Consider the following 19,151-nt stretch of genomic DNA (forward strand, 5'->3'; position numbering starts at 1 on the left):
ATTAATGCTATGTCTTTGAAATCCGATATGTATTTAACACTAATGGCACATCCTAATTTGCTTGAGCCACATTTCAAGTGCCCAGTAGCCATATATCACCACTGTACTGGACAGCACAAGGTTAGAGTGATCAAAGAGGCTGGAGGTTCAGGTCAGAACCATGGAGAGTACCAACATTTAGGTGATGTGGGAGTGGAAGCACAGTATAAAGGAAGTCAGGGAAAAGAGAATTTTAAAAGGAACTCATATTTCCAAAAACTAATTCATAATCTTCCACTTGCGGATCTTATAATCTCCCAGCATTCTTTGTCTCAGGAAAAGGTACCCCAATCCCTGCAGGGGTCAAGCTAGAACCTAAGAGCACCTCGCTCTCCCTTATTCACTGTATGCAATGCATCACCAGTGCCTATCAATATGCCTCCTAAGTCTCTCTCAAATCCATCCATCTCCTTCATTCTCTATCATATTTCTACAGTCTACCCCAAATTAATAACATCTTTTGCTCAGATTACAACTAATCCCTTAGTACTCTCCATGTGTCCATTTCAGCACACTCCAATTTGTTTCTCCTCCCCCACATTGCTGCCAGAGCAATCTTTTCATGTTCATTTTCATTTTCATTTTCATTTTAATCTGAGTAAAACCCTTCAAAGCCTTTCCCTTCCCTCTTGGGGTAAGGACAGCGCTCCTTACAAGGCTTGTGAACTCGTGTACAGTATGTTCCTGTGGCCTTTCCAATCCCATCTGTTATTAGTGGATTCATCGCATGCCACCCCAGCAGCCCGGACCTTGGTAGTTCCTTGTACTTGCAGCGTTCCTTTCTGCCACGGCATCTTTGCACGCACTATTTTATCTACCTGGGATGTTCTTACCTCTGCATTTTCCTAGTCAATCCTGATTCATCCTTCAGCTCTTATCTTAAGCAGTATAGTTTCAGAGAAGGCTTCTCTGATTGGGTGAAATCCCTATGATAGAAATGGTACTGATAGCACCATTTCCCTCTTTTTACTGAGCACTCTTTATAATGGCAACTTTGCATTTAGTTAATATGTCTCCCCCTAGACTGTGGGGAGGACATCATGTGATCTTGCTCAGTTTCATATTTTCAGTGCTCAGCCAGTTGATATCATTCCCTCAACCATCCATGCAGCATTTACTGAGCAGCAGCTAGGGATCCGGTGCTGTCCTAGCTGCGGGAGGTGAACAAAACAGGGAAGCTGGTCTAGGCTGGGGAGCTGGGAGGCTGGAAATGCTCCTCTGGAGTTGCCCTAAGTTTACTCAGGTTTCAACCATAGTGATATCAAGTACCTTTTAAGCAGTTTCTCTTTCATACTTATCAGAGACAATTAATATTATTTTCAGTGGAAGGAGTAATGAAATTCTAATAGGTGGCCTAAGCTGGATGGATAGTCCAGCTAGAGAAACGCAACACTCCTATTTCCTGGCACTGACTCTAACCAACATTCTTTCTTTTCCTAAGATAATAAATAATGAATGGTTGCCCAAAACTCTTGGACATTTTTAAAAATAGAACTTCACTATTTTTTGAGTAATACAATTATGAACAATTTAATCAGATCTTGACCTTTTCTTAACATTACAAGGATGTTTTAGCAACTGCTTTCCATTATTTCCCAGCTTTGTGTAGCACCAACTCTAATATTTTAAGTATTGGGACAAATATTCTCATAGTTTCCAACTGGAACAAAATGATGGATGAGCATTTTGCAAGTGCAAAATGGTTCAAGTATGGCCAAGATACACTCTTAGCTAAAACTCAGGGACATGATGGCTCTATACAAAGACTTGGGGAAAAGTCAAGAAAGGCCCTTTTTTTTGGAAAGAAGGAAAAGCGGGGTAGGAAACTAATATTTATCAAATACTTTCTAAATCAAGCTCTATTTTTAGTCACTAATTTCTCTTGTTTGAGAGAAAGCATTCTGTAGAACACATATCAAGCTAGACTTATTCTGCATTAATAATAAGAGTGGTCTTCCAAGTTCTTAACTGCTGAGTAATTACTGACAACATATATGGCACTTACTATGTAACAAGTGCTACCCTAGGTGCTTCACATATTTCAACTCATGTAAGCCACAAAACAACTTTAAGAGGTAGGTACTATTATTAACCCATTGCATGGATGAGAAAACTGAGGCATGGGGCAGAACAGTAACTGGCCCAAGTCACAGAGCTAATACAACAGCAGGCTGAATTGGAACCCCAGCAGTCTGGTTTTAGAGCCAGTTCTCTAACCACCATGCAAACTGCCCCTTGGGACTTTTCAATTCTTAAAGTATTTAAAAATTCATCTTATCAAAGACTAAATTCATGTCTTTGTTATAGGAAGAAAAACACAAAAGTCACATAGTTTCAATCCATCCACAGTTGAAGATCCATCCTATGAAGACAAAGGATCTTGAAATACAGTATGAGCCAAGAGGAAATACACTTTTATACAAGCTGACTCACATGTAATTTCAGGAACACTCTATGTTTACCTGGATCAGTGTTGTCACTGAATTAGTGGTAAAGGTAATGTAAATTATAACTGGCAATACTGTGATCACACAATATAATTCCTACATATATAAACTGATTATTAACCGCCTATACTGAGTTTGGAACCACCATTATTCAAATCTCTAATTGCAGTCTTTTTTAAATACCTTCTACTAAGAGAAAAGACCACAGTTCATACACTCCACCTACTTATCGCCTCCAAAGAAGAAAAAACTTCATAATAACAAAGAATTGGTGAATAATATGCTTGCAACTATACTATTGCACCAGATTTTAGTAACGCATAACTCATTTTCTTTAATGCCATTAGGTTAAACCATGTGAAATTGACAACATTCAACCACATTTAATCTACAAAATGGCAATTCATATGGTTCGATTTCATTGGAAAGTCATACTTTATCACACAAAAAGTCTAAGGCATTGTGTGTAATTTTCCCTAAAAGGAAGAAGCAAGCAATCAACAACCCATCGAGAGAGCTTCTAAGAATCACAGGTCTGGTGGCCACTATTTGGACTTCTCCAGAACAAAATAAGTAGCTGGAAAAATATTCGAGTGTGCCCTCTCCATAAATCAGAGAACAAAAAATCAATTTATGAGGAGGTGGGTTCATATGACAGTGTAATATGCTTCTTAAAAACTTCCCTTGGAGACTGGGGACAGGGGAGATAAGGAGAATTATTGTTTAAAGGATACAAAGTTTATGTTGGGATACTGGAAAAGTTTTGGGTTTACACAGTGGTGATGTATTTAATAACACTGAATGTACACTTACAAATTGTTAAAATGATAAATATTATGTATATTGTACCTTATCCTTGGAATAAACTTAATTTTCCCTGTTGCAGTGTTACTATTGCAACTTACTTGAATTCATGAAGGACACTGATTTTATTCATTTTTAAAATTCCGACATCTCTCTGGATGTTGCAGTAGCTGATTCTGTTTCACATTAGTGCCAGCTTGACTGGGCACATGGGATAGATCAGCACCTTTGTGGGAACTATTGACAGCATTTTGGTTTCTCTATCTGTCAGAGTTTTCACCTTAGCGGTCTCTGCATACACTCCTGCACACACATTCCCACACAATATAGGCCGTCTGCTGAGAACCACATGCATCAGAGATTTGGGAATGAAAATCAGCTACCTTGAAGCCATTGGCTGGCATCCCACATGTTCTGGCAGCCACCTCACGTTGTCACTGTCAGTTGTCTCATGTCAAGTGAGTTAACAAGCTAATTGAGAGTCCTGATGGGCAGAGGTGCATGTAGGACAAAGCCCTTTCCACAAGAATCGCTGGATTACTTATCCTTTCCTTTTAATTATAGGGCCCAGGGCAGAAATAGCATTTAGACTTGGCCATCTCTGAAGGAAAAACATTCACAGAGTTTGGCAGCTTGGTTCTGATTCTTCATTAAACAGATATCTATCACTGAAATGGTAAAAGGGATTCTTCCTGTGGCAATGCTCTACACTGAGCCGTCACAGCCTTGTTCAAAGTTGTTAGCCTGAACCAGAGGGCCCATTATTGTTTTTGGATAACTGGAAAGCTGACATGTTCCAGTTCCTTGCACTTAAAACACTTTACATGAAGCCAAGAATACAGTCACTCAGTTAGGAGAGCTATGGACTTAAAAAGAAAGTTTTCTGTTTGATTTATTATTCTTTACAGCACTAGGAATTGTTGACATCCACATATGTTTCAACTGATTTACTTCCCATGGAGTTATAAGGGATTATAACCTGTTGCAAATCATGATTTTTTAGTGGTTGAAAGCAACATCATAATGTTAGGAAATTGTTAGGTTTTTGAGTTGTGTGAGAACTGAAATAAGGAGAAGTTTTAAAATTCTTCACAGTTATTCATATTTGCGGCATTGAACTACTTCCAAACCACAATTGAAATATTAGTTATGTTTAGTAGGTTGACCTATAAATCTACTAAGCTAACTTTGAGTCAAATCATGTATTTAAATAATTACCAAAACAACAATATACTTTTAAAACTATTAGATCTTCATTAATTATTTTTCTGTTCTTAAATATTGACATTGTGCTCTAATGAAAATATTGTTTTATAAAAAACAATCTAGGTTGTATATATGAACTATAAAATAAAATTAAGTTCCAAGTCCTCATGCTACTCTGAACGGAAAGTGGAAGTATAAATAACAGATTATTTAATGCTCAAGATACTTTTGATAGTTTATGTCAACCACTGTTCCATTAGTCTTTATTCTCCAAATATTTCAGAAGAATGGCCAAAATTCCTTGCTACTGCACCCTTCTCTCTGATTCCTTCCACAATCCATCATCATCTTCAATCTCTCTATTGAAACTGCTCTCTTGAAGGTTTCTAATAACCTCAAAATTGACAAACTAATTGACTCCTTCGGCTCTTGCCTGTTTGACATGCCTGCAGTATGCTACTGTTGACAACTCATTCCATTGAAAGCCTTTCACTCATTCAGTCAATGAGTACTTATTTTTTGCTTATCTTAAATGTGTGTGAGTATGCATATGATATTTTTTTTACCTCTGTGCTCCTGACCTAACACTGGATCTTTTGCTTTAGCTTTCTCTTTACAAGAGATATGGGCCCACACATATCTGTCTGATTCTCCTGTCAATGGTTTATATCTGACAGAAGGCTGGCAATGTTTAAAGGTATAACACATGGAAGCTCAAAGAAAACTTGATTAGCATACAGCCGGCTATCAAAATTATCTGCATGCATTCCTAAAGGTTGATGAGTAGCCCTCTTTTTATTTATTTTTCACTTTTTAGATGCAAACTTTTCAAATATATTTTTTAATTTATTTTTCCTCATCACCATTTATTCTCTCTATGCCCTCTTCCACTTTCTCCCCTTCCCCATTCACCACACTATTGTCCATGAGTTCTCTCTCTCTTTCTTCTTTTTGATCAATCCCTCCAGTATCGCCAACAACACCCCCCCAACACACACACACACACACACACACACACACACACACACACACACACACACACACACACCAGAGCTGTCTGCCTGCTCTCTGAGTAAGCCAGTCAGAGAAAGACAAGTACCATATGATTCACTCATATTTGGCATTTAATGAACAAACTGAACTACCAACCAAAATAGCCTTCTTTTTTACAATGACCTCTTTTCATAGAGTATTTTGAAGGAAATAGGATGTTGTATAGGGATGTTTACTAGGCTTACGGTTTTAATTTTAGAATCTGTATATTTAGCTATTACTTAACTTCATAAAAATACCAGCTACTTGAAACATATCTACAGTGCTTGGGAACCACCAAATATGGGATGAAAACAATGGCAACTGGGCAGAGTGGATAAGGAGGAGGGGGGTGTCTAAGAATCATGGTGTGGTGCAGAACTTTGGTGAGTTCTGGGTGCCTACTTTGCCCTCATCACTCCTCTTGAAACATAGGTTCTGTTTTTTCATTAATTCTAGGCCCTTTGTTCATTTTTGATGGATGATGGATGTTTGATTCACTGGAGATTATTTACCCTGACCATATCCACTTTATTCAATTGGACCAGATGGGCGACATTTCTTTGTGGGTTTTCTTAACATCTCAGAAGTGAAGCTGAACGTAAGGTAAGACCAAGCTTCATGCATGAGAGGACTTTGAGTTGCTTATGAGTATAGCACAAGAGGAAAACACTTAGGGGAAAGAAAACCCTACAGGAAATACAGGGACATCCAAGAGTAAAACAATGGAAGAGGTTAGAAGAAGGGATGCAATTCATCTATTGAGATAAATTAATATATAATAGATCACGATATGTTTAATTGTTTGGGCATTAACACTCAGTACTTTGTCTTGGGAAAATACATCGGGGATATTTCCTGGTGTCCTTTGTCCTTAGCACTGAAGCACTGGCACTAGGAGACTCCAACACGTCACAACCTGTGTCCTGGTCAAGCCGCAGTGAGCTGTCCCTCCTTCAGGGGCACAAAGAGGGTCTTGGAAAGAGCAAATTTGCATGAGACTTGAGGAAAAAAAAAATACTCTTTTCAGAATTACCTCAGAAAAACACCAAGAAATGGCAAAAATTACCTAATGTGGGCTTGCACACCCACCATGCTCTTTTTACTTGTTCGAAACTAATGTTGGTAATTTGTTCTCTGTGATTGGAAAGGCCTGCCAGTCTTGAGCCAGTCTTCCCAGCTATTAGAGGGCCCATTCCATGGCCGGATGTGATTGCAACCCGCACCACCACTGCAGCCCTTGGAAGCAGGCACTCAGCTTTTACTGAGAAAGCACAGCTACACTCTCAGTCGCGTCCTAGGATAAGTTTCTTGGCATTTATAAGGAGAACATCCCATCCGCCTCTAAATGGATGGCATGTTCTCCTTATGAATGCCACTGCGTGACCCTCATGTATGGGAGCCAGGCTGAGGTGCCCTTAGAGCCAAGATTTCATTGTGAGGAACAGCAATGTTTTGTTGCTAAGGAAACAAGGGTATTCAGGGCAACATAGGAGCTACATTACATGTGGAAAATATTAATGACAGAAATGATTTGTGAAACAAGGCCAGAATCACTTTTTTAAAATTATTATTTATCACACGCTATTTTTTCCCCTTTTGTTCTTTGGCCACCTTGACTGCAAACTCTCTGATGAAGAAAATCCAACCACGAGAGCAATAGAACAAGATTGTAGTTCCTGAGAGAGACCATTCATAAATTTAAAGGCACAGGCAGGCCCCATCTAGAAACTTTCAGGGAATATTCATAAATGTTGCAGATCCAAAGGTATTTATTTTAAGGTCTTGTAAGAAACCAAGTATTTGAAAGAGCACATTGCTGGGGGGTTTTCCCCCACACAATTCTCTTCCTTTTTTTCCTGATAAATATTTTAACCAAGTAGGAAGGCACCCCTTAACAGACTGTTGTTTCCAGCCAGAGTACATTAGAACTGGACACACATGCATATTCCATACTGTCCAAAAGAAATGCATTGGCCTCAGGTTGACTATTCTGGAAATTGAGCAATTTTCCTAAGGGGATAAATATAATATGGTGGTTAAGAGCAGACTGGCTGGGTTTGAATCCTGACTCTGTCCCTTACTCACTGTGTAGACTTGGACCCGTTGCTTAAACTCTCTGTGCCTAATCTGTACCTAAACTCTCTTGCCTCAAAAGGTGGTATTATGTTAAATAAGAATTTAGTACTTATTTAAATGCCACCATAGAAAATAATCAGTAAATAAGTGTTATCTATTATTATAGAAGTTCTCAAATAAATAATCCTCTCTCTGCCCATTAGAAAACACAGAATTAATGGATTTTTATGGGGCTTCTTTTTGCAAAAATTGCAATAGCAATTTCTTAACATTTTGTAATAAAGCGGTAATGGATGAAATGTTACTGTAAAACATAACATTATTTTTAGATTGAGAATAAAATAGTTTAAGTCTGTAAGATTTAGAAGTACATTCTGGGATGGGAAATGAAACTATTCCCTGAAACCTGACTTTTAATACGATACACTCATACATATATAAAATTTTAAAAAATAACAAAATCAATGTGACATGCATCTCTGGTTGACAGATCCAAAGAGAAGTGGAAATTAGTAATAACATCAAGAGACCACTACACTTGTGACCAGAAATATAGCTAAAAGGAAAAATATAACTCATTCTCACCTTACTTCCTGCCAACTTTGAACATGCTCTAGAAATTGCCATCTTTTCAAGTGACAATGAACTGTGTTCACCTGGCAGTGAAATTTGTGATTAACATCAAAGTGGTAATTTTATGTTATATATCTTTTACCATAATTTAAAAAAAATTTTTAAGAGACAACCTTGGAAAATTGATAGTCTTCAAATACTTTGAAACAACACTCCTTTTATGACATTGTTGTGAAAGTCAAGCATGAAACGTTTTTATGTCAGAACTTTACAAGTTCTCCCAAATACTTGACTCTTTATTTATTTATTCTTTCAAAGAATTAATGCATGATTGGAATGAAAAGCTAAATTTTGTTGAAATGAATTTATTTGAAAAGGAAAACCTAAGAAGTAATTGTAGGAGACACAAGATGTGATCAAATGGTCACCTTTTTATGGATTGCCACCAACCATCTCCCAAAGCCACATGCCTGCTCCCAACCTACCACTTCCTCCCGGTGCCCCCCACAGCTGATGACCTGGCTCTGCCTCTGCCTCAGGCCAGCCATATGATCTCCAGACTTTGCTTCCCATTTTCAAAAATGAAAACATTGGGCCAGTATGATCTCTAATATTCCTTGTGGCTCAAAAATTCTGTAATTCTATTACTGTTGCAAATTCCAGCCCTGACCCCTGATTTAAAGCTTCTCACAAACATGTGAAAATTATCATCTTAGGTAAAAAAGAATCCTAGAAATAAGCATAAACTGTCAAAATATATGTTTTTCTTGCTGCAGGATTTTACCTACAGTCAAAGCAATTTTATAAAAACCTTCTACTCAATATTCCAAAGAGCCATTTCTTTCCCCCAGAGAGAACTAATCATAGGCAAGGACTGGAGAAGACACTTCCCCTTGATGAAGTTTGAGCATGCTCCTGCTGAGAAGCCCATTCTATTTTAATTTGCCAATTAAAAGTGGCCTGGGGAATCACACACTGCCATTATCTCATTAAATCACTATACTTGTCACTCCCTTTCCTCTGAAAAAAAGAACACTCGAGTAGCTCAACTACTCCCCACAACTTAAATTTAATAGTACTTTTAAAATATTGGTTTTATCCAGGGTCTGTTGGGGACTGCACCTTCCCTGTTATTACCGCCATAAGTTCCACGGATCTCCAGTCGCTAACTCAATTCCATTTATTGGGTACTTACTATATCCGTGAAATTTACTAAGCATTGAGAAGAATTAAAAAGGAACTAAAAGGCTTGCTTTCAGCAAATCAATGGCCTTGCTCATTAGAAAACAGAAGCTTATAAAGAGTCTCTTAAAGATCCTTCTTATAGCATCTTTTGGTTGTTCTGCTTGGCTCTTATTAACCCTTCCCTATCTATCTTGCCTGATTTTCTGTGGAATGACATTACAAGCATGGTATGGCCCTGTTTAAAAACACACCAAAAAAAGAGAAAAGCTTGATTTCTTTTGGTATAACAGCTGTAAAATTTCTTCCTTTATAAGCTGTATATTGAGTTGGAATTATATGTGCGAAGTAGGCATTTGAGTTGAATTACTTATTACTACTTATCAGTTTCTAGTGAGCCATATAATAACTAAATGGCAGAAGTAAAAAAGGAAACACTGCAAAGATTCTAATGGCTTATTTTTAATAATGCTCCTTTGAATAATATAATAATAAATTATAAAACTATGTCAATGACTTCCTACGTGTACTTGAACATGATTCGGTGCATACACCTGCAGTTATTTTGTATTTCCAAAGATACTTCCTCAAAGAGTCCATTGACTTCTGCCTAATAAAAACATGCATTACCATGGCCTACTAGGAGAAAGACACTCTGCCTGTCTTTAACCCAGGAATAGGATTACCTTATTGCCTTGAAATCCTTTCGGGCCTGGGTCCCCTGGAGGTCCACTAATGCCCTGCTCCAAGATGAAAACCAAGAATTAGTTCTGTGTACAAAAGGCCCATCAGGAGTGAATCATTTGTTCAGGTCCCTAGAGATCCCAGAGTTAGAATTCAGACTATAACTCAGTTAAGTTGTAATTACATGGAATTGAGAAATGGAATGAGGTGAAATTCTTCATGTCAAATAAGTATCTTCTAAAAAAGTACTTCAGCTGAGAGCAAACATTTATTAATGAGAGGTTGGTTTTCTAAACCTGTGTTTCCAACCTTATTCCTGACCTGGATCTCTTTTTTGAAAGATTTCAAATAAACAACTTTTTAAAAATATATCTAAGGCATATATAACTGAGAGTTGCAACTTCCAATGACCCTGTGATAGCTAGAGTGACTATCCTACCCTGACACAATTCCAGGTTAAAACAAAGGAGCTGATGGTTAACTAGTTATTGGCTAGAAAATCTTGGGTAAAAGTATAATTTTCAATAGACTTTTTGAAATACTGAAATTAACTCCTCACACACATACCCTCCTCCCCCCCCCCCCCATTATAACTGTAGTGAGGCAAGTTCACAGACTAGAAAAAAAATCAGCCATATTATTTTTTGAAATCTAGATATGTCTAACCTAAATAAATGCCTTAAAGAATCATTGCATGTTACTGAGCATCAACTACTTATAGTGGCAAAACAATACAAATACTTAATTTAGAGAAAATGCATAGCTCCTCCAACTATATTATAGTAGCGCTGCAAAAAACAGTTACACTTTGTTTTTAACTACTTTGATTTTATCAGTCTTCCTAGATGCTAATTTTTAAACTTTTATCCCTTCAACTAGTCATTAAATAGATTCTCCTGCTGGTACCTATCTTTAGGGAGCCTGAATTGGTTAATAAAACATTAAGGTAGTGGTTTCCAAAACTTGGTGGCACATTGAAAATCGCTTGGGGATCTTTAAAAATACTGAAGTTGCTGAAACCGGTTTGGCTCAGTGGATAGAGCGTTGGCCTGCGGACTGAAAGGTCCCAGGTTCGATTCCATCAAGGGCATGTACCTGGGTTGTGGGCACATCCCCAGTGGGAGATGTGCAGGAGGCAGCTGATCAATGTTTCTAACTCTCTATCCCTCTCCCTTCCTCTCTGTAAAAAATCAATAAAATATATTTTTTAAAAAAATAAAAAATAAATAAAAATACTGAAGCCTAATTCCAATTCCAGCCATTCTGATTGGATTGGTAGAGGGTGCAAGTGAGCAAAGGGATTTTAAAAAGCACCCTAGGTGATTCTAGTGTAGACTTAGATTTGGTATTAGCCTCCTTACCTGAAGTCCTCTGGGTCCTTTTGATCCATATGGCCCGGGGGATCCCTGTGGAATAAAATTGAAGGTAAGTCACTCTAAATATCCATCTTCAAAGTGCAATGACTTTAAGTGGAAGAGAGGGAATATGTTCTCTGTAAGGGCCAGTCTTCCCTGGTTATCCAAACATTAAAACCAACATGTTCATTGTTAAAGAAATAATCCTAATTAACAAGTCAAATGGAGGTCACATTGTCCTATAGCAAACAAACTCCATGAAAACATAATTTTAGATGTAAGTTCTTGGCCTATATATTGATATTTTTATTAAAGTAAATGATTTCTTAAGATTCTTTAGAAAGCAGTAAGCTTGGTAGAATATTGGGGTTTTTTCCAACAAGGTAATAATGGCAGTTAAATTAATTTAGTGAGTTTCTCCAATGTCTAGATCACTCTTTTGCCCATCTTCAAGACATGAAACTTGGCAAAACACTATTTGTACTCAACACTCTTCTAACAGAAAATATTTCAGTATGTTCCATAACTAGGAAACCCCTTAAAGGTTTATTTTTATTAAAGTAAAATATAGTCTAGTCTCTTTTTTTTCAGATTTCAACTTTTTTCTGCTTTTGTTGTGTATGTGTCCCTTCACACTGATATTAACATATTTCATCCAATTTTATTCCCAATAGATTTTTCTTCAAATAATTTGATCAGAGTATATATACAATTTTGTGTCTTATTTATTTGACTTTCTGTTTTATCAAAAACATTTTTTCATGTTATTAAGAACTCTTCATAACTTGAATAATATTCAAGAATATAAGTCAGTCCTAGCCAGTTTGGCTCAGTGGATAAAGCATCAGCCTGCAGACGGAAGAATCCTGGGTTCGATTTTGGTCAAGGGCACATCCCAGGTTGCTGGCTCTATCCCCAGGAGCGGGTGTGCAGGAGGCAGTTGATCAGTGATTCTCTCTCATCATTGATGTTTCTATCTCTCTCTTCCTCTCCCTTCCTCTCTGAAATAGATAAAAATATATTTTTAAAAAAGAATATAAATCAATCATGATTTACTTAGTCATTTCCCTAATGTGGACATTTAAATTCATTTTGATGATTACTATTTAAATAATGCTATCATGAACATGTTTGTATATACTAGTACATATTGTCCAACTTCTGACTCATTCCTAAGGATAATTTCCTAGAAAGGATGCCTGATGCAGAGATAGACAATAAGCACATTTACAATTTTCTGTCAACTCTCTCTTGCCTCTCACACTTTTTATGGGGAGAAAATATGAAACTTTTATCCATAAAGTTTTTTCAGGTTTCCATTTTCACTACCTGAGTAGAGAAAGCATATCTTCATCTTATAAAATCCCCATCAAATCCGAGTATATATTACTTTAGTGTTTGCTAATTTGGTAGGTAAAATAATATTTTAATATTTTAAGTTTACTTATCTGATTGCAATGCATTGGATAATTTTTCATTTATTAGCCATTTTTATTTTCTCTGTTTGATTTTCTGATTCTTTATACATTTTACTTATGAATTATGTGAATTCTTCATATCAGGGACACTGTGTTCCATTGACATCTAGACATGCATTTTTCAAATTTTCACATCTCTGACATTGGGATACATCTTACAATCAATTGCATCTTTATAATTGGAAGTATTTTTTTTCTTTCTTTTTGGCACAAAATATAATAGGGCATTTAACAATCCTTGGCATCTTAGTAAATGAAATATGATATTAACTCTTTATCAATCATTTTTATTTCACTTAGTTTTTCCAGTTATTATTTAACTTTCATTTTTGTTTTCTTCTATATGTGTCCTTTATTCTGTATTTCTGAGTCAAGGTCCATCTCCCATTTTTAGTTATCCTCCAGGAAGAAACCACTCATTATTATACTTTCCATTTTGCCCAGAGATAATTACCAAGCCTACATTTTTCAGATCCACCTGACCTTTCACTCTCCAGCATTTTCAAAGCTTTCAGGAAGTCTCAAGCTATTTAAAGTGTTTAGTTACATATGCCACCGCCATTATCCTATCCTTTCCTTTTCACCTTCTGCCTCATTCTCTCTCCTTGACTTTCTGCCATAATTAAAATATATATATTGAGTTTGATATCTTAATGGCATGTTCTTAATAGTTCTTAACTTCAATGAAAACTACTTTTTCTGTGTGCTTTTTTGACCTTTTATTATTATACTAGAGGCCCGGTGCATGAAAGTCGTGCACTGGGGGGAGGGAGGGAGGTGGGGGAGTAATCCCTCAGCCCACCTGCACCCTCCCACAGTTCAGGAGCCCTCAGGGGATGTCTGACTGACGGCTTAGGCCCGCTCCCCACGGGAAACCAGCCTAAGCTGGCAGTTGGACATCCTTAGCACTGCTGCAGAAGCAGGAGAGGCTCCCACCACCACTGCGCTCGCCAGTTGTGAGCCTGGCTTCTGGCTGAGTGATGCTTCCCTTATGGGAGTGCACTGACCACAAGGGGGCAGCTCCTGCATTGAGCATCTTCCCCCTGGTGGTCAGTATGCATCATAGCAACTGGTTGTTCCGCCATTCGGTTGATTTGCATATTAGCCTTTTATTATATAGGATTTCAAATGCACTCTCTATGCATTTCTGGCCCATTAAGGAACTCTTTAACATATTTAATATTGTTTCCAACTTATATATTTTATTCATATTTATCTTTTAATGAAAGGTAAGTACCTATTCAATTGTCCGTGGTTTGCTGCATTTTCCAAATTTCAAACCCCTATCTGTGTCTGCTTCTGCCTCATTATTTATAACTAGTTCATTAACTTATTTCATAGAGTTCTTTGCTCTGCTTTGGAAAGTGCTTGTTCTCAGTGTTTACATATGGAAAACAGTTCTACTTGTTCCCAAGTGGAGCTTGGATTGACTATTTGCTGGTTAAATTATTCTTTCCACTATAACATTCAGTAGGCTTGGCCTCAAAGGTTAGGGTACCACAAAGCAAAGACTTAATGGTCCATAAGAAAGGCATTTGGGGGCACTATTAATTAAACTTAGGTATGGCTTTATTTTTTGCTTCATGTTTGACTGATCTGAAAATTGAGCCGATGATCTCCAACTCCAGTAGTGAGATTGACATAATGCATCCCAGAAATTTACTTTTGTAATTTTTTAATCGTTCAATTGTTGTTGTTTTTTAATAAGTATAGTTGGTATAGATTGGTTATATTAGTTTCAGGTGTACAATGTAGTGAGTCAACATTTTTATACCTTACAATATGATCACTCCATTAATTCTAGTAATCATCTGTCACCGTGTAAACTCATCACAATACTGTTGACTATCTTCCCCTTTCCCTTTATACCTATCCCCCACTCTCTCCCTTCTGGTAACCATCCCTTTGGTCTCTGTTCAAACAAAACAAAACAAACAAATAAACAAAAACAGACTCATAGAGACAGGAATTCCCTCCTAAGGAAACTCAGCCCCAAAGGATCGCAGCTGTTAGCATTTTATAAACATGTTCCTTACTTTGTCACCTTTTATTCCTGGTTTACCACATTCTCCACGTACACCCTAAAAAAGAAATAAAATAAAATAAGACATTTGTAGTTATTCAGTGTTATGATTTTCCTCTTAAGGATTTTCCCAGCAGAATCTTATGACATAAGCACTCTGATGGATTATACCCAGTTTTATCCTCAATCCTGTAGGTTGTTTGGGCATTGAACTCTGAAAAATTTTATCCATGAGTCATCTTTAACTTGACAAAATCAAATCACTGGTACCACTTAATGAGGCTTAACAGTGTTGAGAGATGGATGAAATTAAAAGAAAAGCTAAGGTTTACTGAGCATCTACCATATATTATATGCCCTTTGTATGTGTGACTTAGCTGAATCCACAGTATAGGCCAATGAGATCAGTTTTAGAATTCTCATTTTATAGATGAGGAAACGTAGCTCAGTGAGATAACTTCTCTCCATCATAGAGCTAGGAAGAAAAATCAAGATCAGAATCCAGGTCTACCCAGACTCAGGGCTGTGTTTCCACAGCACCATGCTCAGTACCAACTTTGATCGAGTAGTAGCTTTTGCCTAGAGAGTGTGAGGGAAGAGTCCTGAGACCATGTCATGACTTGGTAGGGAAAGGAGCCATGATGGATGAGCAAGGTCTGCTGTGAGAGCGAGAGAGTGGGGCAAGGTGGCCAGCACGCTATGCATTTTCCATCATCATTCTCCACTGTCCTGCCTTTCCTAGAATATTAATGAAAAAACTAACATATAAATTATGTTTCACAGTTTATTATTAATGGTATTTTAGAAATTAGCTTTAGTTCATCTGACACCAACTGTCTGAGGTAGATATTTTTAGCCCAATTTTACAGTATGAAATTTTGTGATTCAAAAAGGTTAAGTAACTTGCTCAGGACTTCTAAGACTTCTAATAGTTGAACCAAAATGCAAAAGAGTCTATTGGGATAACAACTAAAGTTAGAATTTCAAAGAGCTTTCATATATGTATATATTCTGAGCCGCAGACCAATTCATATTTTTAAGATAAGGCAACTAACTCAATTGGAGATGTACTTGAATACACATACTAGCCCATGACTCCTAGCCCAGTGCCTTCCCTACTAGTTTCTGCTTCTGCTGCTGCTTTGTTTCCTATGTGCTGCTCTAAGTGTGTTATTCAAAGTGCCACTGCACAATGACATAAGGGACATGCACTAACATGGACTTCAGTGCCCTGCTTCCTTCATCAGGGAAGTCTTGCTATGAAAAATAAATGTCAGCTGAACTAAACAGTGTACTTAGTGGTCTATTGGATTTATATTTTGGTGGAAACTTCATCTTTCCACAAAATAGCCACAAACAGTTCACAGATTGGCAGCCCGCCTGCCCACCACACTTTGAACAGCGGCTGTTCCAAGAAGGGTAACCAGCAACTATGGATGCACAGTATGTGCCAAAGCCTTTATATTGTTGTTAATACCCACACCAGCCTTGCCAGGGAGATATGTCTCCATTCACAGATAAGGAAAATGAGGCTCGGAGAGATTAAGGAACTTCTCCATGACCACAAGCTGAGTCCGTCAGACCCTCAGGTCCATGTTCTCCATTAGCCACCCAAAGCTGAACAAAGCTCACTGCCACGGTCTGTAGGTTCCTTCCCACTTACTCCACCCTTCTGCCTAGGGTGCTGCCTGGGGTAGTGCTGGCACTGGAGTAGGAAAGAGGAAGGCACGATTCTTAGGTCCAGCTATGCCTCTGTTAAAAAGCAATCTATTCTCTCTCTACATCATGTGAGTCAAACTGACCCAGGAAAAACTGAGCCCTCTCTTAGGACAAGTCAGACATTTACTTCTGAATGCAAATGGAAAATCACTCTTGAAGAATATATTAGAAGGCAATTAATTTAATAATGTTGGATGGGAATAAAATGAGTCAACCAGCAAAATATCAAACAGAAAAGTACCATAAATACACTCCAAAGTATTTTGGCCAGAACTCACATTCCATTAGTCCAGACAGATTTGTTCGCTATAGGGTCCTGGGGAACAGCATTTGTTGGGGGGAGAGGGGTGCAGATTTCCATCAATTAAAATATTGTACTCATGTTATTTGCCTCTGCAAAGGCATTTTCTTTTTTGGTGGGATCATTAGTCCCCGTGGAATGGCCACATGACACAGTTCCAGAGAGAAAGTGCTTCAGAAAGCTGCAAACAGATTAGCTCTGTTCCCAGCCTCTGGCTTCTGATGCCACTGCTCCTGCTGAAATTCTGGTTTGAATGTCGGTGGGTCAGGGTCGCTGTGCTCTGACAGCTTGTATTTTCCAAATGCGAATTCCTCCAGTGAATCTATAATTCCCCAGAAGTTTAAATGAATATTGTCTTATATAATATACATAATCTTCCTGGTGTTGATAGTTAGCTCGTTGTGTAAATCATATTTTTTCACAACTACATATGGGACAATTTTGTAATCATGGAACTTTTTAAACTTTCCCACATTATCATTTATTTCCTGTCTCTTCCTGATAGCACCTTACACTTACAGACCAGCAAAAAGCAAACAATTTATTGTCACATCCATTATTTCGTTTGAGTGTCTGAAAATTAGGGAGGCCTGGATTAGTCCAGTTCCATTTGGATGATGAAATAGACACTCCAAGAGGTTGAGCTTCCAGGTTCTTATGGCTAAGAGCAGAATCACGGCATTTCTTACACTCTTCCTCTTTTAGGCCTAACATTTCCAGTCCCTGGGGATATATTTATTTTCCTGTATGAAGGTTTACCCCTAATATTTGCAGAGCTCAGGGATGAGGACAAGCAGAGGCCCACATATGATGTATCTAAATAGTTGGAAGTTATAAATCAAGCTAATAAACTAGTCATGTTCTAGCTTCCTTTCTTGACAAATAAGCCTTCAAAAGACATTTTAAATCATAGAATTTTGGGATTCCTCAAGAGGTCCATGCAGGAGTACAGCCCCAGCCTAGAGCCTAGCCCCCACTTCACTTCCCACGTCCAGTTCCTTCCGCAGCAAAAGATGCTGTAAGTGTGTGTACACGGAGGTGCCCACACAGCACAAAGCTGCCTCCCAGGCTCCCTCCTATTCTAGCAAATAGCTCTGACCACTTTGCAAGGACTTTTGGGGTCTTGGTTACCAAAGCATGACCTAGGGCCTAGGCCATGGGGGCAAAGGCCTCTCGCCCTGCAAATCCTGGCTCGGAGGGTTAGGAGTGGGGGCACAGTTAAATTACTTCTGCGAGTTAGTTTTCTTTAAGCAGGGCCTCTGAAGTGCAGGCCGCTTGCCCAGATCTGAGGGTTGTACCACCTGTAGGATGGAATGGATGGTAAGGATGTGTTCAGATTCTATACAGAAGGTCTGATAATAGACCAGTAGCAGACTTATTAATGAACCTTTAAACACTCTCAAAGGTTCCTGAGCCCCAGTCCAACTTGTTTATGTCTTTTGAATCAGCCTGTTAACTTATTTTGAACTAGTTTGATCAGTTCCCTAACCTATAATTTGCAAATAATCTACCCTTCCTTTCCTGTGTTTGTTTGTCAAATTTACTCCCTGCTACAGTCTCTACCCAGAGGCCTAACCAAAGTCCGTGTTTCTTCACTGCTTAACAAACATAAATCATCTTTCTCCTATAGGAGGGCTAGGTGCCTAGGTTTTATAGGAAGTTAAGCAGCAAAGGAACAAACTAATTGCAGTATTTCTGCATCAGTTTGTACATGGACACTTTTCATCTGGATACCTGTGCTGCATGGCTGTTAATGGGGTTCTCTGTTCATGTCTGCAGAGCTCAGAGAGACTACATACCAATCTCAGGCGCCTCCCACCCCTTACAATACACACCCAGATCTTAAGTTGTATTATTACTAGAGGCTCGGTACACGAAATTCATGCACTGGGAAGCTGGGGGGGAGGTCCCTCAGCCCGGCCTGCGCCCTCTCACAGTCTGGGAACCCTTGGGGAATGCCTGGGGGGAAGTGACAAACACACGAAAGGAATGGGTTGGTAGATTATTTGCAAATTACAGGTTAGGGAACTGATCAAACTAGTTCAAAAGAAGTTAACAGACTGATTAAAAAGAAATAAACAAGCTGGCAGTCAGACATCCTTAGTGCTGCCCTGGAGGTGGGAAAGGCTCCTGCCACCACTGCTACACTAAGCAGCCGTGAGCCCAACTTCTGCCTGAGCCACCAGGGGGCAGCTCCTGCGTTGAGCGTCTGCCCCCTGGTGGTCAGTG

General features: G+C 38.4%; 1 protein-coding gene across 2 annotated transcripts in view; it reads right to left on the bottom strand.

Moving 5' to 3' along the window:
* Positions 1 to 19,151, bottom strand: part of COL28A1 (collagen type XXVIII alpha 1 chain) — a gene marked incomplete at its 5' end in the record, with an annotated part of 138,532 nt that overhangs the window by 102,477 nt on the left and 16,904 nt on the right. For both annotated transcript variants that reach the window (XM_081101761.1, XM_081101762.1), the window contains 3 exons: positions 10,049 to 10,102; positions 11,408 to 11,452; positions 14,916 to 14,960. In XM_081101761.1, coding sequence (XP_080957887.1) covers positions 10,049 to 10,102; positions 11,408 to 11,452; positions 14,916 to 14,960 — 144 coding nt within the window. The remainder of the gene's footprint in view (positions 1 to 10,048; positions 10,103 to 11,407; positions 11,453 to 14,915; positions 14,961 to 19,151) is intronic.

Source organism: Myotis nattereri, assembly GCF_964212035.1.
Source record: "Myotis nattereri genome assembly, chromosome: 11".
Classification (NCBI taxonomy): domain Eukaryota; kingdom Metazoa; phylum Chordata; class Mammalia; order Chiroptera; family Vespertilionidae; genus Myotis; species Myotis nattereri.